The 27,909-nt window shown below is 46.9% G+C and overlaps 1 protein-coding gene across 1 annotated transcript in view; it reads right to left on the reverse strand.

Annotated features, from left to right (window-relative positions):
• The window catches only part of LOC125133212 (carcinoembryonic antigen-related cell adhesion molecule 1-like), a 101,216-nt gene extending 74,780 nt beyond the window's left edge, over positions 1–26,436 (reverse strand). Inside the window, exons 1-6 of the mRNA XM_047791338.1 lie at positions 26,373–26,436; positions 21,900–22,280; positions 17,391–17,669; positions 12,886–13,164; positions 8,382–8,660; positions 3,897–4,175 (exon numbers count right to left, since the gene is read on the reverse strand). Of these exons, the coding sequence (XP_047647294.1) occupies positions 3,897–4,175; positions 8,382–8,660; positions 12,886–13,164; positions 17,391–17,669; positions 21,900–22,280; positions 26,373–26,436 (1,561 nt within the window). The remainder of the gene's footprint in view (positions 1–3,896; positions 4,176–8,381; positions 8,661–12,885; positions 13,165–17,390; positions 17,670–21,899; positions 22,281–26,372) is intronic.
• Positions 26,437–27,909: the final 1,473 nt, after the last annotated feature.

Here is a 27,909-nt window from a genome sequence, read left to right on the forward strand (position 1 = left end):
GGTTTCACTGACCCTTTGTGGAACTCTCTTTGGCCCTAGAAGTTCAGGTCCTATTCCTTTTAGGAATTTGAATATGTGAACTTCTCGGTATGTTGGGGAAAGAATGCTTGCCAGCCCCCGTGCATCTCTGGGGCTCAGGGAACTTTGCATAAAGTAGGGAAGGCATTTTCCTTTTTGTTAAATACCTTATTAGGGAATGAGACTGGCTCGTCCCTGTCTTCCTGACCTTAGAAATGGAAGAGATTTCATTTCCAAGTCTTTCTCACTCTACAGGGAGATTTTCTTCCTGGACTTTGTGTTGAATAAATATCACAGCCAAGGAGATCACTAGGGTCATGGTTACTGGTTTATCAGAATACTGGCATTCTTAGAAATTGATGGAAACCCCTGCAACTAAACAAAGCCCTTAGTATATGAAAAGCCCACTGCTAACATTACAGGCAATGGCGAAACACCGAAAGCTTTACCTCTGTGATCAGGAAGAGGACAAGGATGACACTTTCGCTGTGCTATTCAACACAGTGCAGAAGTCCAAGCCAGACAGGCAAGAAAAAGAAACAGAATGCATTTCCGTTGGAATGGAAGAAGTACTATTACTTCTGTTGGCAGATGGCATGACCTCACGGGTAGAAAACCCCAAAGACTGCACCAAAATAACCTGTTGGAACTAATGAATGAATTCGGCAAAGCTGCAGGATGCAAAATCAACGTATGATAATCAGTTGTGTGTTTTATGCACTAACCAGGAACTATCCAAAAGGGAAATTGGGAAAACGGTTCCTTTGCAACAGCTTTGAAAAGAATAAGATACTTAGGAATAAACTCATGCGATGAGGCAGTAGACCTGTCCATGAAAGTCTACCAAATGTTGCTAGGATATTAAAGAGGACACACACACAAAATGGAAGGACATCCCGTGTTTGGGGATGGGAAGATATGAGTTGTTAGGATGACAGTACCACCCAAAGAGATCCGCAGGTTCAATGCAATCCCTGTCAAAACCCCGATGATTTTTTTTTTTTTTTCCTGAAATAGAAACATCCATCCTCAAATTCATATGGAATTTTAAGAGACCCGGAGAACTGAAAGAAGCTGGCAAAAAAGAAGAACAAGGAGTTCCCTGGTGGCTCAGTGGGTTGAGGATATGGCATTGCCATTGCTGTAGCTCAGGTTTCTGCTGTGGTGCAGGTTTGATCCCTGGCTCAGGAGATCTGCATGCTGTGGAAATGGCCCGAAAATAAAATTTAAAAAAGAGCTACTTGAAGGACTCGTGCTTCCTCTTTTGAATGTTTGCTACATAACCTTAAAACAAAGGCAGTGTGATAATAGCATAAAGACAGTCATATAGACCAATGTAATAGAAAGTCTAGAAATAAATTCTGGATACATGCTCAGATGGTTCGCAAAGGTGCCAGTACCATTCAGTGGGGTAAGGATGGTCTTTTCAACAACTGATACCGAGGAGACTGGATAGCCAGCAAAGAATGAAGTTGAGCCCTTACCTAATATTATGCACAAGAAATTAACTCACAATGGATCAAAGACCTAAATGTGAGAGCTGAAACTACAGAACAGAAGAAACATAGGGTGAAAGCGTCACGATGTTGGGCTTGGCAGTGATTTCTTGGGTAGGAAACCAAAAACACCCTTGACAAATTAAAAAAATAAGATAATCTGTACTTCATCAAAATTGAAAACTCTTTTGTGTACCGAAGCACACTGTCAACAGAGAGGAAAGACCACTCACAGAATAGGAGAAAATCTGTTAAGGAATTAATTTCCAGGATGTATAAAGAACTATTACAACCCAACAGAAACAACAGCAACAAAAAACCCTCAATCTAAAAATAGGCCAAGTGGGAGTTCCTACTGTGGCGCGGTGGATACGAGTCTGACCAGTGTCCCTGAGGATGCGGGTTCAATCCCTGGCCTCGCTCAGGGGGTCGGGATCCAGTGTTGCTGTGGCCGTGGTGTAGGCCAGCAGCTGTAGCTCCGATTCGACCCCTAACAGGGAACTTCCATATACCGCAGGTGTGGCCCTAAAAAGAAAAATAAAGAGGCAGAGTGGGAGTTCCCTTGTGCCTCAGCAGGTTAAGGTTCTGGTGTTGTCTCTGTGAGATGTGGTGGGTTCGATCCCTGGCCTGGCTCAGTGGGTTAAGGATCCCACATTGCTGTAAGCTGTGGTGTAGGTTGCAGATGCAGCTTGGATCCAGTGTTGACTTGGTTGTGGTGTAGGCCGCCACGGCAGCTCCAATTCAGCCTCCGGCCCGAGAACTGCCATATGATGCAGGTACACCGTAAAGGGAAGAAGAAAAAAAAAAAAAAAAAAAAAGGCAGAACGACCGAATAGACATCTCCAAAGAATATACGCAAATGGCCAATAAGCACATACTAAGATGCATGTGCTTCTTGTTCATTGGTATATCTGATCACTAGGGAAATGAAATTGAAACCACAAGGAGATACCCACCTTACACTCATTAGGAGGGCTATCATAATAAAAAGAGAGAACAGCAAATGTTGGCAAGGATGTGGAAAAATTGGAACTTTTGTGCATTGCCGGTGGGAATGTAAAAGGGTACAACCACTGTGGAAAATGGTATGGCAGTGTGTCAAAGGACTGAACAAAGACTTCCTATTTGATCCAGCAATTCCGCTTCTGAAGTATTAGCGATTATTTCTACTCAAAATAATTGAAAGCAGGGTTTTTGTTTTTTTGTTTTTTGTTTTGGTCTTTTTAGGGCCACAGCCGTGGCCTATGGAAGCTCCTAGGCTAGGGGTCAAATCTGAGCTATAGCTGCCAGCTTACACCACAGCCACAGCAATGCGGAATCCAAGCCGCTTCTGCGACCTACACCACAGCTCACGGCAAAGCCAGATCCTTAACCCACTGAGCGAGGCCAGGGATTGAACCAGCATCCTTATAGGATGCTAGTCTGGTTCTTTACTGCTGAGCCACCAGGGGAACTCAGAAAGCAAGAATTTGAACGGGTATCTGTCCACCCATGTGCATAGGAACATTATGCATATTATCCAAAACGTGGCAACAAACAAAAGTTCAACTAATGAGTGATAAACAAAACGTGATATATATGTGTATATCCATACATATAGGGGGACACACACACACACACACACACACGGGAACATATGTAATTCAGGCCTAAGAAGAAATGACATTGTGGAGTTCCCTGATGGACTAGTGATTAGGGATCTGGCATTGTCACTGCTGTGGCTTGGGTCACTGTTGTGGCGTGGGTTCCAACCCTGGCCCAGGAGCTTTCGCATGCCACAGATGTAGCAAAAGAAATGCCATTCTGCTATAGCCTATACGAGAGATGGAACCTTGAAGACATTATGCTTGGTGAAACAAGCCAGACACCAAAGGAAAGGTATTGTATGATTCCACTTGAAAGAAGGACCTAGAATCGTCAGATTCAAAGAGACGGAAAGTGGAAGGATGATTGCCAGGGGTTCAGACTGGGGAGAGGGGAGTATAGGTAAAGGGTACAGAGTCTGGTACGGTTAACATGAACGTTCTGGATGGACAGAGGTGATGACTGCACGACAACATGAGTGTACTTAATGCCACTGAGCTGTACTCTTAAAACACAGTTAACATGGTGAATCTTAGGTATATTTTACCCACCTAAAAATGGTGGAGATTACCACTGTGAAAAAAGGAAGACTCTTGTGCAAGCTCGCAGAGTAATTGCCAGGCCCAGGATTAGAAACCAAGTGTATGTGAGGTAGAGACTGAGCTCTTAACCGTTTTGCCATTCTGTTTACCTAGTGGTCTCTTGACTGATAACTCTGCCTGCTGTGGCCTCTATCCGTTTTGCACATCATTGGTCGAATCATCCAGGGTATGTAGCATGAGGCCAGGGGTCACTTACATTTCACATCCAGCCTGAGGGGGTCACTTTTGCTGGAATTGCCCAGGTTGGAGGCCTCGCACTGATAATTCCCAGCATCCTCCCTCCTGACGGGCTCTATGGTGAGAGTGCCGTTGTCCTGGGACAGCTTTATCCTCTCTGTGAGCAGTAGACTCTGGCCATTGAAGAACCAGGAGATGGCGACCCCGGTGTCATTTGTGAGGCATTTCAGGACCACGGTGTCCTCGTGTTCTGTGACGGTGGTGCTGTTGGCTTCGATGATGGGCTTTGCCACTGGGTCTGCGGAGAAACAGAGGAGGTGACTTGGCGGCGAGTGTGTCTGGGGCCGGGGGCCACGCTCCCTCCTCAGAGACCTCAGCCATTCCTGGGGCCCAGTGACCTCTGTAAAGGCGACTCAGAGGATGGCCCTGACCCCGTGAACAAGGTCTGGGGTCTCTCCTCATGGAGGAAGTGTAAAGGAGAGGGCAGCACCTCCTCTCGGACCTCCAGGTCCCCCGGGACGAGCCCTGACCAGTCCCCTCGACATCTCTGTGGTGTCTTGTCAGCCCCTGTGTCCAGCATCCTCCTCACCAGGTGGAATTCTTTTCCCACGTGGTTTCACTGACCCTTTGTGGAACTCTCTTTGGCCCTAGAAGTTCAGGTCCTATTCCTTTTAGGAATTTGAATATGTGAACTTCTCGGTATGTTGGGGAAAGAATGCTTGCCAGCCCCCGTGCATCTCTGGGGCTCAGGGAACTTTGCATAAAGTAGGGAAGGCATTTTCCTTTTTGTTAAATACCTTATTAGGGAATGAGACTGGCTCGTCCCTGTCTTCCTGACCTTAGAAATGGAAGAGATTTCATTTCCAAGTCTTTCTCACTCTACAGGGAGATTTTCTTCCTGGACTTTGTGTTGAATAAATATCACAGCCAAGGAGATCACTAGGGTCATGGTTACTGGTTTATCAGAATACTGGCATTCTTAGAAATTGATGGAAACCCCTGCAACTAAACAAAGCCCTTAGTATATGAAAAGCCCACTGCTAACATTACAGGCAATGGCGAAACACCGAAAGCTTTACCTCTGTGATCAGGAAGAGGACAAGGATGACACTTTCGCTGTGCTATTCAACACAGTGCAGAAGTCCAAGCCAGACAGGCAAGAAAAAGAAACAGAATGCATTTCCGTTGGAATGGAAGAAGTACTATTACTTCTGTTGGCAGATGGCATGACCTCACGGGTAGAAAACCCCAAAGACTGCACCAAAATAACCTGTTGGAACTAATGAATGAATTCGGCAAAGCTGCAGGATGCAAAATCAACGTATGATAATCAGTTGTGTGTTTTATGCACTAACCAGGAACTATCCAAAAGGGAAATTGGGAAAACGGTTCCTTTGCAACAGCTTTGAAAAGAATAAGATACTTAGGAATAAACTCATGCGATGAGGCAGTAGACCTGTCCATGAAAGTCTACCAAATGTTGCTAGGATATTAAAGAGGACACACACACAAAATGGAAGGACATCCCGTGTTTGGGGATGGGAAGATATGAGTTGTTAGGATGACAGTACCACCCAAAGAGATCCGCAGGTTCAATGCAATCCCTGTCAAAACCCCGATGATTTTTTTTTTTTTCCTGAAATAGAAACATCCATCCTCAAATTCATATGGAATTTTAAGAGACCCGGAGAACTGAAAGAAGCTGGCAAAAAAGAAGAACAAGGAGTTCCCTGGTGGCTCAGTGGGTTGAGGATATGGCATTGCCATTGCTGTAGCTCAGGTTTCTGCTGTGGTGCAGGTTTGATCCCTGGCTCAGGAGATCTGCATGCTGTGGAAATGGCCCGAAAATAAAATTTAAAAAAGAGCTACTTGAAGGACTCGTGCTTCCTCTTTTGAATGTTTGCTACATAACCTTAAAACAAAGGCAGTGTGATAATAGCATAAAGACAGTCATATAGACCAATGTAATAGAAAGTCTAGAAATAAATTCTGGATACATGCTCAGATGGTTCGCAAAGGTGCCAGTACCATTCAGTGGGGTAAGGATGGTCTTTTCAACAACTGATACCGAGGAGACTGGATAGCCAGCAAAGAATGAAGTTGAGCCCTTACCTAATATTATGCACAAGAAATTAACTCACAATGGATCAAAGACCTAAATGTGAGAGCTGAAACTACAGAACAGAAGAAACATAGGGTGAAAGCGTCACGATGTTGGGCTTGGCAGTGATTTCTTGGGTAGGAAACCAAAAACACCCTTGACAAATTAAAAAAATAAGATAATCTGTACTTCATCAAAATTGAAAACTCTTTTGTGTACCGAAGCACACTGTCAACAGAGAGGAAAGACCACTCACAGAATAGGAGAAAATCTGTTAAGGAATTAATTTCCAGGATGTATAAAGAACTATTACAACCCAACAGAAACAACAGCAACAAAAAACCCTCAATCTAAAAATAGGCCAAGTGGGAGTTCCTACTGTGGCGCGGTGGATACGAGTCTGACCAGTGTCCCTGAGGATGCGGGTTCAATCCCTGGCCTCGCTCAGGGGGTCGGGATCCAGTGTTGCTGTGGCCGTGGTGTAGGCCAGCAGCTGTAGCTCCGATTCGACCCCTAACAGGGAACTTCCATATACCGCAGGTGTGGCCCTAAAAAGAAAAATAAAGAGGCAGAGTGGGAGTTCCCTTGTGCCTCAGCAGGTTAAGGTTCTGGTGTTGTCTCTGTGAGATGTGGTGGGTTCGATCCCTGGCCTGGCTCAGTGGGTTAAGGATCCCACATTGCTGTAAGCTGTGGTGTAGGTTGCAGATGCAGCTTGGATCCAGTGTTGACTTGGTTGTGGTGTAGGCCGCCACGGCAGCTCCAATTCAGCCTCCGGCCCGAGAACTGCCATATGATGCAGGTACACCGTAAAGGGAAGAAGAAAAAAAAAAAGGCAGAACGACCGAATAGACATCTCCAAAGAATATACGCAAATGGCCAATAAGCACATACTAAGATGCATGTGCTTCTTGTTCATTGGTATATCTGATCACTAGGGAAATGAAATTGAAACCACAAGGAGATACCCACCTTACACTCATTAGGAGGGCTATCATAATAAAAAGAGAGAACAGCAAATGTTGGCAAGGATGTGGAAAAATTGGAACTTTTGTGCATTGCCGGTGGGAATGTAAAAGGGTACAACCACTGTGGAAAATGGTATGGCAGTGTGTCAAAGGACTGAACAAAGACTTCCTATTTGATCCAGCAATTCCGCTTCTGAAGTATTAGCGATTATTTCTACTCAAAATAATTGAAAGCAGGGTTTTTGTTTTTTTGTTTTTTGTTTTGGTCTTTTTAGGGCCACAGCCGTGGCCTATGGAAGCTCCTAGGCTAGGGGTCAAATCTGAGCTATAGCTGCCAGCTTACACCACAGCCACAGCAATGCGGAATCCAAGCCGCTTCTGCGACCTACACCACAGCTCACGGCAAAGCCAGATCCTTAACCCACTGAGCGAGGCCAGGGATTGAACCAGCATCCTTATAGGATGCTAGTCTGGTTCTTTACTGCTGAGCCACCAGGGGAACTCAGAAAGCAAGAATTTGAACGGGTATCTGTCCACCCATGTGCATAGGAACATTATGCATATTATCCAAAACGTGGCAACAAACAAAAGTTCAACTAATGAGTGATAAACAAAACGTGATATATATGTGTATATCCATACATATAGGGACACACACACACACACACACACACACACACACACGGGAACATATGTAATTCAGGCCTAAGAAGAAATGACATTGTGGAGTTCCCTGATGGACTAGTGATTAGGGATCTGGCATTGTCACTGCTGTGGCTTGGGTCACTGTTGTGGCGTGGGTTCCAACCCTGGCCCAGGAGCTTTCGCATGCCACAGATGTAGCAAAAGAAATGCCATTCTGCTATAGCCTATACGAGAGATGGAACCTTGAAGACATTATGCTTGGTGAAACAAGCCAGACACCAAAGGAAAGGTATTGTATGATTCCACTTGAAAGAAGGACCTAGAATCGTCAGATTCAAAGAGACGGAAAGTGGAAGGATGATTGCCAGGGGTTCAGACTGGGGAGAGGGGAGTATAGGTAAAGGGTACAGAGTCTGGTACGGTTAACATGAACGTTCTGGATGGACAGAGGTGATGACTGCACGACAACATGAGTGTACTTAATGCCACTGAGCTGTACTCTTAAAACACAGTTAACATGGTGAATCTTAGGTATATTTTACCCACCTAAAAATGGTGGAGATTACCACTGTGAAAAAAGGAAGACTCTTGTGCAAGCTCGCAGAGTAATTGCCAGGCCCAGGATTAGAAACCAAGTGTATGTGAGGTAGAGACTGAGCTCTTAACCGTTTTGCCATTCTGTTTACCTAGTGGTCTCTTGACTGATAACTCTGCCTGCTGTGGCCTCTATCCGTTTTGCACATCATTGGTCGAATCATCCAGGGTATGTAGCATGAGGCCAGGGGTCACTTACATTTCACATCCAGCCTGAGGGGGTCACTTTTGCTGGAATTGCCCAGGTTGGAGGCCTCGCACTGATAATTCCCAGCATCCTCCCTCCTGACGGGCTCTATGGTGAGGGTGCCGTTGTCCTGGGACAGCTTTATCCTCTCTGTGAGCAGTAGACTCTGGCCATTGAAGAACCAGGAGATGGCGACCCCGGTGTCATTTGTGAGGCATTTCAGGACCACGGTGTCCTCGTGTTCTGTGACGGTGGTGCTGTTGGCTTCGATGATGGGCTTTGCCACTGGGTCTGCGGAGAAACAGAGGAGGTGACTTGGCGGCGAGTGTGTCTGGGGCCGGGGGCCACGCTCCCTCCTCAGAGACCTCAGCCATTCCTGGGGCCCAGTGACCTCTGTAAAGGCGACTCAGAGGATGGCCCTGACCCCGTGAACAAGGTCTGGGGTCTCTCCTCATGGAGGAAGTGTAAAGGAGAGGGCAGCACCTCCTCTCGGACCTCCAGGTCCCCCGGGACGAGCCCTGACCAGTCCCCTCGACATCTCTGTGGTGTCTTGTCAGCCCCTGTGTCCAGCATCCTCCTCACCAGGTGGAATTCTTTTCCCACGTGGTTTCACTGACCCTTTGTGGAACTCTCTTTGGCCCTAGAAGTTCAGGTCCTATTCCTTTTAGGAATTTGAATATGTGAACTTCTCGGTATGTTGGGGAAAGAATGCTTGCCAGCCCCCGTGCATCTCTGGGGCTCAGGGAACTTTGCATAAAGTAGGGAAGGCATTTTCCTTTTTGTTAAATACCTTATTAGGGAATGAGACTGGCTCGTCCCTGTCTTCCTGACCTTAGAAATGGAAGAGATTTCATTTCCAAGTCTTTCTCACTCTACAGGGAGATTTTCTTCCTGGACTTTGTGTTGAATAAATATCACAGCCAAGGAGATCACTAGGGTCATGGTTACTGGTTTATCAGAATACTGGCATTCTTAGAAATTGATGGAAACCCCTGCAACTAAACAAAGCCCTTAGTATATGAAAAGCCCACTGCTAACATTACAGGCAATGGCGAAACACCGAAAGCTTTACCTCTGTGATCAGGAAGAGGACAAGGATGACACTTTCGCTGTGCTATTCAACACAGTGCAGAAGTCCAAGCCAGACAGGCAAGAAAAAGAAACAGAATGCATTTCCGTTGGAATGGAAGAAGTACTATTACTTCTGTTGGCAGATGGCATGACCTCACGGGTAGAAAACCCCAAAGACTGCACCAAAATAACCTGTTGGAACTAATGAATGAATTCGGCAAAGCTGCAGGATGCAAAATCAACGTATGATAATCAGTTGTGTGTTTTATGCACTAACCAGGAACTATCCAAAAGGGAAATTGGGAAAACGGTTCCTTTGCAACAGCTTTGAAAAGAATAAGATACTTAGGAATAAACTCATGCGATGAGGCAGTAGACCTGTCCATGAAAGTCTACCAAATGTTGCTAGGATATTAAAGAGGACACACACACAAAATGGAAGGACATCCCGTGTTTGGGGATGGGAAGATATGAGTTGTTAGGATGACAGTACCACCCAAAGAGATCCGCAGGTTCAATGCAATCCCTGTCAAAACCCCGATGATTTTTTTTTTTTTCCTGAAATAGAAACATCCATCCTCAAATTCATATGGAATTTTAAGAGACCCGGAGAACTGAAAGAAGCTGGCAAAAAAGAAGAACAAGGAGTTCCCTGGTGGCTCAGTGGGTTGAGGATATGGCATTGCCATTGCTGTAGCTCAGGTTTCTGCTGTGGTGCAGGTTTGATCCCTGGCTCAGGAGATCTGCATGCTGTGGAAATGGCCCGAAAATAAAATTTAAAAAAGAGCTACTTGAAGGACTCGTGCTTCCTCTTTTGAATGTTTGCTACATAACCTTAAAACAAAGGCAGTGTGATAATAGCATAAAGACAGTCATATAGACCAATGTAATAGAAAGTCTAGAAATAAATTCTGGATACATGCTCAGATGGTTCGCAAAGGTGCCAGTACCATTCAGTGGGGTAAGGATGGTCTTTTCAACAACTGATACCGAGGAGACTGGATAGCCAGCAAAGAATGAAGTTGAGCCCTTACCTAATATTATGCACAAGAAATTAACTCACAATGGATCAAAGACCTAAATGTGAGAGCTGAAACTACAGAACAGAAGAAACATAGGGTGAAAGCGTCACGATGTTGGGCTTGGCAGTGATTTCTTGGGTAGGAAACCAAAAACACCCTTGACAAATTAAAAAAATAAGATAATCTGTACTTCATCAAAATTGAAAACTCTTTTGTGTACCGAAGCACACTGTCAACAGAGAGGAAAGACCACTCACAGAATAGGAGAAAATCTGTTAAGGAATTAATTTCCAGGATGTATAAAGAACTATTACAACCCAACAGAAACAACAGCAACAAAAAACCCTCAATCTAAAAATAGGCCAAGTGGGAGTTCCTACTGTGGCGCGGTGGATACGAGTCTGACCAGTGTCCCTGAGGATGCGGGTTCAATCCCTGGCCTCGCTCAGGGGGTCGGGATCCAGTGTTGCTGTGGCCGTGGTGTAGGCCAGCAGCTGTAGCTCCGATTCGACCCCTAACAGGGAACTTCCATATACCGCAGGTGTGGCCCTAAAAAGAAAAATAAAGAGGCAGAGTGGGAGTTCCCTTGTGCCTCAGCAGGTTAAGGTTCTGGTGTTGTCTCTGTGAGATGTGGTGGGTTCGATCCCTGGCCTGGCTCAGTGGGTTAAGGATCCCACATTGCTGTAAGCTGTGGTGTAGGTTGCAGATGCAGCTTGGATCCAGTGTTGACTTGGTTGTGGTGTAGGCCGCCACGGCAGCTCCAATTCAGCCTCCGGCCCGAGAACTGCCATATGATGCAGGTACACCGTAAAGGGAAGAAGAAAAAAAAAAAAAAAAAAAAGGCAGAACGACCGAATAGACATCTCCAAAGAATATACGCAAATGGCCAATAAGCACATACTAAGATGCATGTGCTTCTTGTTCATTGGTATATCTGATCACTAGGGAAATGAAATTGAAACCACAAGGAGATACCCACCTTACACTCATTAGGAGGGCTATCATAATAAAAAGAGAGAACAGCAAATGTTGGCAAGGATGTGGAAAAATTGGAACTTTTGTGCATTGCCGGTGGGAATGTAAAAGGGTACAACCACTGTGGAAAATGGTATGGCAGTGTGTCAAAGGACTGAACAAAGACTTCCTATTTGATCCAGCAATTCCGCTTCTGAAGTATTAGCGATTATTTCTACTCAAAATAATTGAAAGCAGGGTTTTTGTTTTTTTGTTTTTTGTTTTGGTCTTTTTAGGGCCACAGCCGTGGCCTATGGAAGCTCCTAGGCTAGGGGTCAAATCTGAGCTATAGCTGCCAGCTTACACCACAGCCACAGCAATGCGGAATCCAAGCCGCTTCTGCGACCTACACCACAGCTCACGGCAAAGCCAGATCCTTAACCCACTGAGCGAGGCCAGGGATTGAACCAGCATCCTTATAGGATGCTAGTCTGGTTCTTTACTGCTGAGCCACCAGGGGAACTCAGAAAGCAAGAATTTGAACGGGTATCTGTCCACCCATGTGCATAGGAACATTATGCATATTATCCAAAACGTGGCAACAAACAAAAGTTCAACTAATGAGTGATAAACAAAACGTGATATATATGTGTATATCCATACATATAGGGGGACACACACACACACACACACACACACACACACACACACACACGGGAACATATGTAATTCAGGCCTAAGAAGAAATGACATTGTGGAGTTCCCTGATGGACTAGTGATTAGGGATCTGGCATTGTCACTGCTGTGGCTTGGGTCACTGTTGTGGCGTGGGTTCCAACCCTGGCCCAGGAGCTTTCGCATGCCACAGATGTAGCAAAAGAAATGCCATTCTGCTATAGCCTATACGAGAGATGGAACCTTGAAGACATTATGCTTGGTGAAACAAGCCAGACACCAAAGGAAAGGTATTGTATGATTCCACTTGAAAGAAGGACCTAGAATCGTCAGATTCAAAGAGACGGAAAGTGGAAGGATGATTGCCAGGGGTTCAGACTGGGGAGAGGGGAGTATAGGTAAAGGGTACAGAGTCTGGTACGGTTAACATGAACGTTCTGGATGGACAGAGGTGATGACTGCACGACAACATGAGTGTACTTAATGCCACTGAGCTGTACTCTTAAAACACAGTTAACATGGTGAATCTTAGGTATATTTTACCCACCTAAAAATGGTGGAGATTACCACTGTGAAAAAAGGAAGACTCTTGTGCAAGCTCGCAGAGTAATTGCCAGGCCCAGGATTAGAAACCAAGTGTATGTGAGGTAGAGACTGAGCTCTTAACCGTTTTGCCATTCTGTTTACCTAGTGGTCTCTTGACTGATAACTCTGCCTGCTGTGGCCTCTATCCGTTTTGCACATCATTGGTCGAATCATCCAGGGTATGTAGCATGAGGCCAGGGGTCACTTACATTTCACATCCAGCCTGAGGGGGTCACTTTTGCTGGAATTGCCCAGGTTGGAGGCCTCGCACTGATAATTCCCAGCATCCTCCCTCCTGACGGGCTCTATGGTGAGGGTGCCGTTGTCCTGGGACAGCTTTATCCTCTCTGTGAGCAGTAGACTCTGGCCATTGAAGAACCAGGAGATGGCGACCCCGGTGTCATTTGTGAGGCATTTCAGGACCACGGTGTCCTCGTGTTCTGTGACGGTGGTGCTGTTGGCTTCGATGATGGGCTTTGCCACTGGGTCTGCGGAGAAACAGAGGAGGTGACTTGGCGGCGAGTGTGTCTGGGGCCGGGGGCCACGCTCCCTCCTCAGAGACCTCAGCCATTCCTGGGGCCCAGTGACCTCTGTAAAGGCGACTCAGAGGATGGCCCTGACCCCGTGAACAAGGTCTGGGGTCTCTCCTCATGGAGGAAGTGTAAAGGAGAGGGCAGCACCTCCTCTCGGACCTCCAGGTCCCCCGGGACGAGCCCTGACCAGTCCCCTCGACATCTCTGTGGTGTCTTGTCAGCCCCTGTGTCCAGCATCCTCCTCACCAGGTGGAATTCTTTTCCCACGTGGTTTCACTGACCCTTTGTGGAACTCTCTTTGGCCCTAGAAGTTCAGGTCCTATTCCTTTTAGGAATTTGAATATGTGAACTTCTCGGTATGTTGGGGAAAGAATGCTTGCCAGCCCCCGTGCATCTCTGGGGCTCAGGGAACTTTGCATAAAGTAGGGAAGGCATTTTCCTTTTTGTTAAATACCTTATTAGGGAATGAGACTGGCTCGTCCCTGTCTTCCTGACCTTAGAAATGGAAGAGATTTCATTTCCAAGTCTTTCTCACTCTACAGGGAGATTTTCTTCCTGGACTTTGTGTTGAATAAATATCACAGCCAAGGAGATCACTAGGGTCATGGTTACTGGTTTATCAGAATACTGGCATTCTTAGAAATTGATGGAAACCCCTGCAACTAAACAAAGCCCTTAGTATATGAAAAGCCCACTGCTAACATTACAGGCAATGGCGAAACACCGAAAGCTTTACCTCTGTGATCAGGAAGAGGACAAGGATGACACTTTCGCTGTGCTATTCAACACAGTGCAGAAGTCCAAGCCAGACAGGCAAGAAAAAGAAACAGAATGCATTTCCGTTGGAATGGAAGAAGTACTATTACTTCTGTTGGCAGATGGCATGACCTCACGGGTAGAAAACCCCAAAGACTGCACCAAAATAACCTGTTGGAACTAATGAATGAATTCGGCAAAGCTGCAGGATGCAAAATCAACGTATGATAATCAGTTGTGTGTTTTATGCACTAACCAGGAACTATCCAAAAGGGAAATTGGGAAAACGGTTCCTTTGCAACAGCTTTGAAAAGAATAAGATACTTAGGAATAAACTCATGCGATGAGGCAGTAGACCTGTCCATGAAAGTCTACCAAATGTTGCTAGGATATTAAAGAGGACACACACACAAAATGGAAGGACATCCCGTGTTTGGGGATGGGAAGATATGAGTTGTTAGGATGACAGTACCACCCAAAGAGATCCGCAGGTTCAATGCAATCCCTGTCAAAACCCCGATGATTTTTTTTTTTTTTCCTGAAATAGAAACATCCATCCTCAAATTCATATGGAATTTTAAGAGACCCGGAGAACTGAAAGAAGCTGGCAAAAAAGAAGAACAAGGAGTTCCCTGGTGGCTCAGTGGGTTGAGGATATGGCATTGCCATTGCTGTAGCTCAGGTTTCTGCTGTGGTGCAGGTTTGATCCCTGGCTCAGGAGATCTGCATGCTGTGGAAATGGCCCGAAAATAAAATTTAAAAAAGAGCTACTTGAAGGACTCGTGCTTCCTCTTTTGAATGTTTGCTACATAACCTTAAAACAAAGGCAGTGTGATAATAGCATAAAGACAGTCATATAGACCAATGTAATAGAAAGTCTAGAAATAAATTCTGGATACATGCTCAGATGGTTCGCAAAGGTGCCAGTACCATTCAGTGGGGTAAGGATGGTCTTTTCAACAACTGATACCGAGGAGACTGGATAGCCAGCAAAGAATGAAGTTGAGCCCTTACCTAATATTATGCACAAGAAATTAACTCACAATGGATCAAAGACCTAAATGTGAGAGCTGAAACTACAGAACAGAAGAAACATAGGGTGAAAGCGTCACGATGTTGGGCTTGGCAGTGATTTCTTGGGTAGGAAACCAAAAACACCCTTGACAAATTAAAAAAATAAGATAATCTGTACTTCATCAAAATTGAAAACTCTTTTGTGTACCGAAGCACACTGTCAACAGAGAGGAAAGACCACTCACAGAATAGGAGAAAATCTGTTAAGGAATTAATTTCCAGGATGTATAAAGAACTATTACAACCCAACAGAAACAACAGCAACAAAAAACCCTCAATCTAAAAATAGGCCAAGTGGGAGTTCCTACTGTGGCGCGGTGGATACGAGTCTGACCAGTGTCCCTGAGGATGCGGGTTCAATCCCTGGCCTCGCTCAGGGGGTCGGGATCCAGTGTTGCTGTGGCCGTGGTGTAGGCCAGCAGCTGTAGCTCCGATTCGACCCCTAACAGGGAACTTCCATATACCGCAGGTGTGGCCCTAAAAAGAAAAATAAAGAGGCAGAGTGGGAGTTCCCTTGTGCCTCAGCAGGTTAAGGTTCTGGTGTTGTCTCTGTGAGATGTGGTGGGTTCGATCCCTGGCCTGGCTCAGTGGGTTAAGGATCCCACATTGCTGTAAGCTGTGGTGTAGGTTGCAGATGCAGCTTGGATCCAGTGTTGACTTGGTTGTGGTGTAGGCCGCCACGGCAGCTCCAATTCAGCCTCCGGCCCGAGAACTGCCATATGATGCAGGTACACCGTAAAGGGAAGAAGAAAAAAAAAAAAAAAAAAAAAAGGCAGAACGACCGAATAGACATCTCCAAAGAATATACGCAAATGGCCAATAAGCACATACTAAGATGCATGTGCTTCTTGTTCATTGGTATATCTGATCACTAGGGAAATGAAATTGAAACCACAAGGAGATACCCACCTTACACTCATTAGGAGGGCTATCATAATAAAAAGAGAGAACAGCAAATGTTGGCAAGGATGTGGAAAAATTGGAACTTTTGTGCATTGCCGGTGGGAATGTAAAAGGGTACAACCACTGTGGAAAATGGTATGGCAGTGTGTCAAAGGACTGAACAAAGACTTCCTATTTGATCCAGCAATTCCGCTTCTGAAGTATTAGCGATTATTTCTACTCAAAATAATTGAAAGCAGGGTTTTTGTTTTTTTGTTTTTTGTTTTGGTCTTTTTAGGGCCACAGCCGTGGCCTATGGAAGCTCCTAGGCTAGGGGTCAAATCTGAGCTATAGCTGCCAGCTTACACCACAGCCACAGCAATGCGGAATCCAAGCCGCTTCTGCGACCTACACCACAGCTCACGGCAAAGCCAGATCCTTAACCCACTGAGCGAGGCCAGGGATTGAACCAGCATCCTTATAGGATGCTAGTCTGGTTCTTTACTGCTGAGCCACCAGGGGAACTCAGAAAGCAAGAATTTGAACGGGTATCTGTCCACCCATGTGCATAGGAACATTATGCATATTATCCAAAACGTGGCAACAAACAAAAGTTCAACTAATGAGTGATAAACAAAACGTGATATATATGTGTATATCCATACATATAGGGGGACACACACACACACACACACACACACACACACACACACACGGGAACATATGTAATTCAGGCCTAAGAAGAAATGACATTGTGGAGTTCCCTGATGGACTAGTGATTAGGGATCTGGCATTGTCACTGCTGTGGCTTGGGTCACTGTTGTGGCGTGGGTTCCAACCCTGGCCCAGGAGCTTTCGCATGCCACAGATGTAGCAAAAGAAATGCCATTCTGCTATAGCCTATACGAGAGATGGAACCTTGAAGACATTATGCTTGGTGAAACAAGCCAGACACCAAAGGAAAGGTATTGTATGATTCCACTTGAAAGAAGGACCTAGAATCGTCAGATTCAAAGAGACGGAAAGTGGAAGGATGATTGCCAGGGGTTCAGACTGGGGAGAGGGGAGTATAGGTAAAGGGTACAGAGTCTGGTACGGTTAACATGAACGTTCTGGATGGACAGAGGTGATGACTGCACGACAACATGAGTGTACTTAATGCCACTGAGCTGTACTCTTAAAACACAGTTAACATGGTGAATCTTAGGTATATTTTACCCACCTAAAAATGGTGGAGATTACCACTGTGAAAAAAGGAAGACTCTTGTGCAAGCTCGCAGAGTAATTGCCAGGCCCAGGATTAGAAACCAAGTGTATGTGAGGTAGAGACTGAGCTCTTAACCGTTTTGCCATTCTGTTTACCTAGTGGTCTCTTGACTGATAACTCTGCCTGCTGTGGCCTCTATCCGTTTTGCACATCATTGGTCGAATCATCCAGGGTATGTAGCATGAGGCCAGGGGTCACTTACATTTCACATCCAGCCTGAGGGGGTCACTTTTGCTGGAATTGCCCAGGTTGGAGGCCTCGCACTGATAATTCCCAGCATCCTCCCTCCTGACGGGCTCTATGGTGAGGGTGCCGTTGTCCTGGGACAGCTTTATCCTCTCTGTGAGCAGTAGACTCTGGCCATTGAAGAACCAGGAGATGGCGACCCCGGTGTCATTTGTGAGGCATTTCAGGACCACGGTGTCCTCGTGTTCTGTGACGGTGGTGCTGTTGGCTTCGATGATGGGCTTTGCCACTGGGTCTGCGGAGAAACAGAGGAGGTGACTTGGCGGCGAGTGTGTCTGGGGCCGGGGGCCACGCTCCCTCCTCAGAGACCTCAGCCATTCCTGGGGCCCAGTGACCTCTGTAAAGGCGACTCAGAGGATGGCCCTGACCCCGTGAACAAGGTCTGGGGTCTCTCCTCATGGAGGAAGTGTAAAGGAGAGGGCAGCACCTCCTCTCGGACCTCCAGGTCCCCCGGGACGAGCCCTGACCAGTCCCCTCGACATCTCTGTGGTGTCTTGTCAGCCCCTGTGTCCAGCATCCTCCTCACCAGGTGGAATTCTTTTCCCACGTGGTTTCACTGACCCTTTGTGGAACTCTCTTTGGCCCTAGAAGTTCAGGTCCTATTCCTTTTAGGAATTTGAATATGTGAACTTCTCGGTATGTTGGGGAAAGAATGCTTGCCAGCCCCCGTGCATCTCTGGGGCTCAGGGAACTTTGCATAAAGTAGGGAAGGCATTTTCCTTTTTGTTAAATACCTTATTAGGGAATGAGACTGGCTCGTCCCTGTCTTCCTGACCTTAGAAATGGAAGAGATTTCATTTCCAAGTCTTTCTCACTCTACAGGGAGATTTTCTTCCTGGACTTTGTGTTGAATAAATATCACAGCCAAGGAGATCACTAGGGTCATGGTTACTGGTTTATCAGAATACTGGCATTCTTAGAAATTGATGGAAACCCCTGCAACTAAACAAAGCCCTTAGTATATGAAAAGCCCACTGCTAACATTACAGGCAATGGCGAAACACCGAAAGCTTTACCTCTGTGATCAGGAAGAGGACAAGGATGACACTTTCGCTGTGCTATTCAACACAGTGCAGAAGTCCAAGCCAGACAGGCAAGAAAAAGAAACAGAATGCATTTCCGTTGGAATGGAAGAAGTACTATTACTTCTGTTGGCAGATGGCATGACCTCACGGGTAGAAAACCCCAAAGACTGCACCAAAATAACCTGTTGGAACTAATGAATGAATTCGGCAAAGCTGCAGGATGCAAAATCAACGTATGATAATCAGTTGTGTGTTTTATGCACTAACCAGGAACTATCCAAAAGGGAAATTGGGAAAACGGTTCCTTTGCAACAGCTTTGAAAAGAATAAGATACTTAGGAATAAACTCATGCGATGAGGCAGTAGACCTGTCCATGAAAGTCTACCAAATGTTGCTAGGATATTAAAGAGGACACACACACAAAATGGAAGGACATCCCGTGTTTGGGGATGGGAAGATATGAGTTGTTAGGATGACAGTACCACCCAAAGAGATCCGCAGGTTCAATGCAATCCCTGTCAAAACCCCGATGATTTTTTTTTTTTTTTCCTGAAATAGAAACATCCATCCTCAAATTCATATGGAATTTTAAGAGACCCGGAGAACTGAAAGAAGCTGGCAAAAAAGAAGAACAAGGAGTTCCCTGGTGGCTCAGTGGGTTGAGGATATGGCATTGCCATTGCTGTAGCTCAGGTTTCTGCTGTGGTGCAGGTTTGATCCCTGGCTCAGGAGATCTGCATGCTGTGGAAATGGCCCGAAAATAAAATTTAAAAAAGAGCTACTTGAAGGACTCGTGCTTCCTCTTTTGAATGTTTGCTACATAACCTTAAAACAAAGGCAGTGTGATAATAGCATAAAGACAGTCATATAGACCAATGTAATAGAAAGTCTAGAAATAAATTCTGGATACATGCTCAGATGGTTCGCAAAGGTGCCAGTACCATTCAGTGGGGTAAGGATGGTCTTTTCAACAACTGATACCGAGGAGACTGGATAGCCAGCAAAGAATGAAGTTGAGCCCTTACCTAATATTATGCACAAGAAATTAACTCACAATGGATCAAAGACCTAAATGTGAGAGCTGAAACTACAGAACAGAAGAAACATAGGGTGAAAGCGTCACGATGTTGGGCTTGGCAGTGATTTCTTGGGTAGGAAACCAAAAACACCCTTGACAAATTAAAAAAATAAGATAATCTGTACTTCATCAAAATTGAAAACTCTTTTGTGTACCGAAGCACACTGTCAACAGAGAGGAAAGACCACTCACAGAATAGGAGAAAATCTGTTAAGGAATTAATTTCCAGGATGTATAAAGAACTATTACAACCCAACAGAAACAACAGCAACAAAAAACCCTCAATCTAAAAATAGGCCAAGTGGGAGTTCCTACTGTGGCGCGGTGGATACGAGTCTGACCAGTGTCCCTGAGGATGCGGGTTCAATCCCTGGCCTCGCTCAGGGGGTCGGGATCCAGTGTTGCTGTGGCCGTGGTGTAGGCCAGCAGCTGTAGCTCCGATTCGACCCCTAACAGGGAACTTCCATATACCGCAGGTGTGGCCCTAAAAAGAAAAATAAAGAGGCAGAGTGGGAGTTCCCTTGTGCCTCAGCAGGTTAAGGTTCTGGTGTTGTCTCTGTGAGATGTGGTGGGTTCGATCCCTGGCCTGGCTCAGTGGGTTAAGGATCCCACATTGCTGTAAGCTGTGGTGTAGGTTGCAGATGCAGCTTGGATCCAGTGTTGACTTGGTTGTGGTGTAGGCCGCCACGGCAGCTCCAATTCAGCCTCCGGCCCGAGAACTGCCATATGATGCAGGTACACCGTAAAGGGAAGAAGAAAAAAAAAAAAAAAAAAAAAAGGCAGAACGACCGAATAGACATCTCCAAAGAATATACGCAAATGGCCAATAAGCACATACTAAGATGCATGTGCTTCTTGTTCATTGGTATATCTGATCACTAGGGAAATGAAATTGAAACCACAAGGAGATACCCACCTTACACTCATTAGGAGGGCTATCATAATAAAAAGAGAGAACAGCAAATGTTGGCAAGGATGTGGAAAAATTGGAACTTTTGTGCATTGCCGGTGGGAATGTAAAAGGGTACAACCACTGTGGAAAATGGTATGGCAGTGTGTCAAAGGACTGAACAAAGACTTCCTATTTGATCCAGCAATTCCGCTTCTGAAGTATTAGCTGATTATTTCTACTCAAAATAATTGAAAGCAGGGTTTTTGTTTTTTTGTTTTTTGTTTTGGTCTTTTTAGGGCCACAGCCGTGGCCTATGGAAGCTCCTAGGCTAGGGGTCAAATCTGAGCTATAGCTGCCAGCTTACACCACAGCCACAGCAATGCGGAATCCAAGCCGCTTCTGCGACCTACACCACAGCTCACGGCAAAGCCAGATCCTTAACCCACTGAGCGAGGCCAGGGATTGAACCAGCATCCTTATAGGATGCTAGTCTGGTTCTTTACTGCTGAGCCACCAGGGGAACTCAGAAAGCAAGAATTTGAACGGGTATCTGTCCACCCATGTGCATAGGAACATTATGCATATTATCCAAAACGTGGCAACAAACAAAAGTTCAACTAATGAGTGATAAACAAAACGTGATATATATGTGTATATCCATACATATAGGGGGACACACACACACACACACACACACACACACACACACACACACGGGAACATATGTAATTCAGGCCTAAGAAGAAATGACATTGTGGAGTTCCCTGATGGACTAGTGATTAGGGATCTGGCATTGTCACTGCTGTGGCTTGGGTCACTGTTGTGGCGTGGGTTCCAACCCTGGCCCAGGAGCTTTCGCATGCCACAGATGTAGCAAAAGAAATGCCATTCTGCTATAGCCTATACGAGAGATGGAACCTTGAAGACATTATGCTTGGTGAAACAAGCCAGACACCAAAGGAAAGGTATTGTATGATTCCACTTGAAAGAAGGACCTAGAATCGTCAGATTCAAAGAGACGGAAAGTGGAAGGATGATTGCCAGGGGTTCAGACTGGGGAGAGGGGAGTATAGGTAAAGGGTACAGAGTCTGGTACGGTTAACATGAACGTTCTGGATGGACAGAGGTGATGACTGCACGACAACATGAGTGTACTTAATGCCACTGAGCTGTACTCTTAAAACACAGTTAACATGGTGAATCTTAGGTATATTTTACCCACCTAAAAATGGTGGAGATTACCACTGTGAAAAAAGGAAGACTCTTGTGCAAGCTCGCAGAGTAATTGCCAGGCCCAGGATTAGAAACCAAGTGTATGTGAGGTAGAGACTGAGCTCTTAACCGTTTTGCCATTCTGTTTACCTAGTGGTCTCTTGACTGATAACTCTGCCTGCTGTGGCCTCTATCCGTTTTGCACATCATTGGTCGAATCATCCAGGGTATGTAGCATGAGGCCAGGGGTCACTTACATTTCACATCCAGCCTGAGGGGGTCACTTTTGCTGGAATTGCCCAGGTTGGAGGCCTCGCACTGATAATTCCCAGCATCCTCCCTCCTGACGGGCTCTATGGTGAGGGTGCCGTTGTCCTGGGACAGCTTTATCCTCTCTGTGAGCAGTAGACTCTGGCCATTGAAGAACCAGGAGATGGCGACCCCGGTGTCATTTGTGAGGCATTTCAGGACCACGGTGTCCTCGTGTTCTGTGACGGTGGTGCTGTTGGCTTCGATGATGGGCTTTGCCACTGGGTCTGCGGAGAAACAGAGGAGGTGACTTGGCGGCGAGTGTGTCTGGGGCCGGGGGCCACGCTCCCTCCTCAGAGACCTCAGCCATTCCTGGGGCCCAGTGACCTCTGTAAAGGCGACTCAGAGGATGGCCCTGACCCCGATCCTGTGAACAAGGTCTTTTTTGTGTCTCTTCATTAATGATCTGTGAGGAATTGGTAGCACCTCCACTCTGACTTTCACATCCCCCAGGATGCCCCTGACCAGTCCCCTAGTCATCTCTGTAGTAACTTCTCTGTGTCCAGCCTGCTCACCATCAAATGGAATTTTTTCCTGTGAAGTTTTCTTGCTCCTTTCCTAGAAATTTCATTCGCTCTGAAATGTTCAGTTCCCATTCCTTGCATACATCTTGTGTATGTTGAGCAGAATGGTCTTGCCAGCTCTGTGTATCCCTGCAGCCAAGGGAATTTTACATAAAGTGGAAAGGCATTTTCTTTTTGTTAAATAACTCATTTGGGAATGAGTATGACCCCATCCAGTCTCCTGGTATATATGTATATAATTAAAGTATCTCTCTGAACCAGGTACAATTAAAAAAAAAAAACTTTGCAACCATGACCACTGCTCATTTTCAATCATTCTGAGTTGAGACATTAACGTGTTTCTCCCATCACAGGATTATGACCTCAGAAGCTCATTCTCCTGGTGACCTGGGCAGCCTGGTTCATGTTCGAGCCTCACAGGGGCTGCTGCTCCCACTGATTTCTGTGTCCTTTACTATTGCCAGGAGGGTGGGCAATAAAAAAGGACACAGAATATTTGCAGGATGGGAACAGGGCAGTCAGCCGTTTGTGGGAATATTCGTGGAAGGTTTAATGGTGGGGGCAGCTGCGCAGAGCAGGGCCAGTCCCGGCTGGGATGAAGGAGGAGGAAGATGGGAGACATGGAAGGAGCCGAGAGAGGGAGAAATGTGCATTTACAAGTGACTTCAAAGTGGAGGCTACAGGTGACTTCAAAGATCCAAAGGTCCAAGAGCCCCACAGCTGCCCAGAAGCAGGACCTATGCCACCCTGGAAGCCCTCCCACGGCTGAGCAGCCCCACCGTCATCCTGAGACTTGGCTCTCAGCGCGCTTCAGGGGCAGGTGGTCAGAGGATGGAACATGGCTCCCATCCCTAGAGAGACAGGCACCAGGTGTGGCCAGAACCTGCTAGGGCTCTGCATCCTGATTCCAGTGTCTGAAGAGACTGTAGATCATTCCTTCATTCTTACTCCTTCCATCCTTCCTTCATCAAAGAAAGATTGCGTTTGCTACCTCTTGGGCCCAGTACTAGTTGCAGTGTAGACTGGGGTGTGAAGGAGCCAAGTCCTTTCCATTCACTCTAGTGGGAGTCACATCCAACACATCAGGAAACAAACAAATAAATGATTTCTTTTAAATTTTTTTTTTTTTTTTTTTTTTGCTTTTTAGGGCTGCACCTGTGGCATGTGGAGGTTCCCAGGCTAGGGGTTGAATTGGAGCCACAGCTGCCAGCCTACACCACAGCCACAGCAACACAGGATCTGAGCCGTGTCTGTGACCTACACCACAGCTCACGGCAACGACAGATCCTTAACCCATTGAGCAAGGCCAGGGATCAAACCCACAACTTCATGGTTCCTAGTTGGATTTGTTTCCACTGTCCCACTATGGGAACTCTGTTTTTATTTTTATTTATTTTTAAATGATTTCTAGTCCAGAGCAAGGAGCTTGTGCCTCAGCTACCTGAGGGGGAGGCCTAGACATTCCTGTCACTGACTCTGATGGTTAATACAGGTAATTCAGTTCTAGAATAAACAGAGTTACTTCTCCATTTGCTTTCACTTCCCAGGTCAGCCTCTCTCTCTCTGAGGTGAGGATGCCCAAGAAGAAAGGATCAAACCAACAGCTGGTTTCTGGGTCCACAGATGCACAATAAACACCCCCCCCCCCCCCCCCCCCGTGGTGGAGGAGAGGCTGGGGCTGGATCTTGGCGTGACTCTGATCACCTAGTTGTGGTCTGCGTAACTCTGATTCAGTGACTGCATCCCCCCTTAACTCGGCATTTCCTCAGTAAATCTTCTCAGGGTTGCCATGTTGTCTGTACATTAAACTTACATCATTCATAATTAACAACCTAAAACTGGGCATAAAGGAGTTACCAAATAAACTGCCCGCTATTATTTGCATCCACCGGGGAGGCCCCCCCTGGTCTTTGCCCTGGTGGACGAGGAGCTGCCAGGAGCATCTTCACTCCTCTCTGCATCCCTGGGGACACCGACCTTCCTCTGGGGTCTCCTTAGTCCCCACAGCAACTGGCTAATGGCCTGGGGACCTGTCTCACCTTGCTTTTCATGCCGAGTCTCAGGTGAAGGACCAGGCTCCACCCCTGCCCAGATGTGGCTCTTGGGGCTGAGCCCTGACTGGTGAGCAGCTCAAAGCCTTGGGACTCAGGCAGCTGGGAACTTGCTGCTCCCAGTTAGCCCTGTCCAGGAGCCCAGACCCAACAGTGGCACAGACCCTCCAGGGTCACTGGAGGCAGGGGCCCTGGGACAGGGTCCGAGGAGGGGCTTCCCGGGGCTGAGCTTCTCTGTGAGGCTCCCAGGGGACCCTGAGGCCAGGCCCCTACTGAGTCCTACAGAGTCTTCCTCAGGGTCATGGTCACAGGGAGGGGCCGAGGGGGTTGACTGAGACTGATCTCCCTCTGCTGAGTTATTGCCATCAGACTGATCCTTCTTTTTGCACAGAATGTCTGTGGGGTCTGGATTCCAGGAAGGAAATTTTATTCCTTTGAATTTTGTCTCCACTGCATGTATCCTGCACTAAATTTTCAAACTCTGACCCGGGACATAATGCAGAGGGGATGGGGGCACAGTCCAGGCCTGTCAATCTTGAGTCTGTGAATAGAATTCACCCTACCCAACACCCAGACAGGAATCACTCACAGAATACACGGAGTTGTCCAGCCACATTTTCTTTCTGTCCTTCATACTTTGTAACCATCAGAATGTAGTTTCCTGAGTCTCTCAGGGTGACCTTCTGGAACAGCAGGGATCCATTGGGGTAGATTATCTCTCGACCGCTGTGTGCAGGTCCTGTGATAGTTAGTTGAAAGTCTACTGCATATGATGCAATTAGTTGGTTTTTCTCTGCTGTATCTCCTCTGTACCAGTGGTAGCTTAGAACATTCTCTGTCGCATTGTGGACAAGTAGAAGAACGTCCCTTCCTTCTACAGCATTGAAGGGCACTGATTCAACAGTGATCTGGGCAGTGGTGGGCAGGTTCCAGAAGGTCAGGAGTGAGACTAGGAGGGAAGAGAGAGAAATCAGTTAATATTCTGACTTATGTACTGGGATGGGAACGTGCAGCCCTGAGTTCTGTGCAGATATCTCTTCATCTCTGAGTCTTAGTGTTTGTTTTTATAGTGCGTGCATGCGTGTGTCTATGTGTGTGCGTGCGTGTCCTACTGGTTGAAGGTCAGCAGCATGACCCCCATTACTTCATCTTCTCTGAACTTGTTATTTCCTCTGCCTTCCCAGGTGTGTGCCTGGCTCACTCCCTCACGGCCCTCACACGCCTGCTCACGCTCAGGGGGCTGTTGGGAGCTGCCCTCCCTGAGCACCTGCTCTAAAGATCCCATCTTCACTGTCTTCCTTTCCCTGTTCTGTTTGCTCAAGACACTTGTCAGCACTGACAGCACATTCTGGATCTCTTTGCTTGTCTGTTTCCCCCACATAGAACATGAGCTCCGTGAGGGCAGGGACTTGTCTGATCCTGGGACAGGCTGCAGATACCTGGTGATGAAGGAAGGAGTGTCCCCAGAGCCCTCCACACCCTGGTGTTTACTTGTCATTTTCTGAAGTTGGTGGGTAACGTAATGTTTAGTGTCCTGCTTATATTTTTGTCTGGAGTGACAACTGGTAAAGTGTTATTATTGTCATTCTTTTCCAACAATTGTTGCTTAGTGAAGAATATTTGTAAAATATAAATAATTGAGGTGTCCTGCCCCTCACCAATTCCAGTTCACTGAGATTTTCCTGTTGCTGAGCCCCTCCCCTCTCCTATCCTGGTCCCCTGTCCTCTTCCCTCAGGTCCAAACAGAAGCCCCCAGTCCCCTCTTGGAGGCCTGTCTCCCCAGGAGACCCCAGCCAGGCTCTGTTCTCTCATCTCCAGCCACTCCCTGAAAATTGTCCCCTCTCACCTGCCAGCAGGAGCCTGTGCCAGGGGACATGCCCTCTGTGGGCAGGGGCTGAGGGGGGCTCCATGGTGCCTGCTGCCTGCTGTGTCCCTCCCTGTGAGAGAAGAGTTTCCGCTCCAGAAAGGCCCACAAGCACTGCTGTCTGAAGTGTGAGCTCTGCTGTCCTTCCTCCCTCTGTGCTGGGCCTCCTCCTGGGGCAGGAGCACTTCACTGGGTCACGTGGGTGGGGGCGGGGTCTCTCTAGGACCTTCCCTTTTCCTCCCCTCTCGTTCCTGCCTCCCCAGTGCCCTCCTTCCCCTCCCCTTCTGTCTATATTTCTATTCCCTGATCACTTCTGAGTCCTCCATCTTCTTCAGTAGTGATTCTCCACCTACACACAACACACACACACAGACAAACAGACACCCCTGTTTGGACAAGCAGAACCCTGGGTATGTCTGGGTCAGGGGTTCCCTATAGCAGTGGATCAGAATTCATTCTCAGGCTCCCCACACAGCCCTCTCTTAGCTCCTGGCTTTTCCCTCCCGAGCGGGAGCCTGGGTTGGGGGAGAAGCATCAGGAAGCCTTGTCATAGGAATGTCATCCCCACTGTGCATGGGAATCAGCTCTGGAACTTTATAAAGACCACGAACGCCCAGGTGACAACTTAGAAAAGCTGCTTCAGCAGCTACCTAGGTCATATGCTAGCCAGCCTGGCTGAGACTCCATGATGTGAGGGATGGGAAAGATTCTCCCCTCTCTAGTTCAGAGCCAGAAGACCCTGTGAAAATGCAGATTCTGACTCAGCAGGTATGGGGTGGACCTAAAGCCTGCAAGTAACTAGCTCTCAGGTGATGCTGATCATACTGGGCTATGGAACACACTTTCTATAGCAAGGCTGATGGCAGCCCCTCTCCCCCGAGGCCACTCACCCACCCCAGTGTTGGCCTCTGCTATGTTCTGGCCTGGGGTCTGTCAGCACCACACAGACCCAGGCATCTCCAAACCCTGTGATACTTTCCTTTTGTGACACAGAACCCCAGCTGGGCATCCAGGGTGGCTCTTCTCCGTTCTCAAAAATCGGAGAAATTTGGACTTACTTCCAGCAGGAAGGTCACAGATGACCCTGGAGGTGAGAATGGGACAGGCTGATTGACGTCTGGTTAGGGGACCTGACCTCCATCTCTAGTGTCACCAGCCTGGTGTCTGTTTCCAAGGACAGATACTCAGGTCAGGTGCAGTTCCCAGGTGTGACAGGAAAGGTTTCCTGTGTGTCCTGGGAAGAGAGGACAGTGGTGCTGTGAGGTCAGGTAGCTGTGGGCTCCCTGCTCCTTGGGAAAGTTTTCAGGGAGCCTCTCCCTGAAAAAAATTTATTAATGGTGTTCTCCCAGCTACTGCAATGAATTCCATTTCTTAATTTTCCAAGGTTTCATTGTTTGTTTTGCTTCTCAGGGCTGCACATGGGGCATATGGAAGTTCCCAGGCTAGGGGTTGAATTGGAGCTATAGCCACTGGCCACAGCAATGCTGGATCGGAGCTGAGTTTGTGACCAACACCATAG

This window comes from Phacochoerus africanus, chromosome 8, assembly GCF_016906955.1.
Source record: "Phacochoerus africanus isolate WHEZ1 chromosome 8, ROS_Pafr_v1, whole genome shotgun sequence".
In the NCBI taxonomy this organism is placed as follows: domain Eukaryota; kingdom Metazoa; phylum Chordata; class Mammalia; order Artiodactyla; family Suidae; genus Phacochoerus; species Phacochoerus africanus.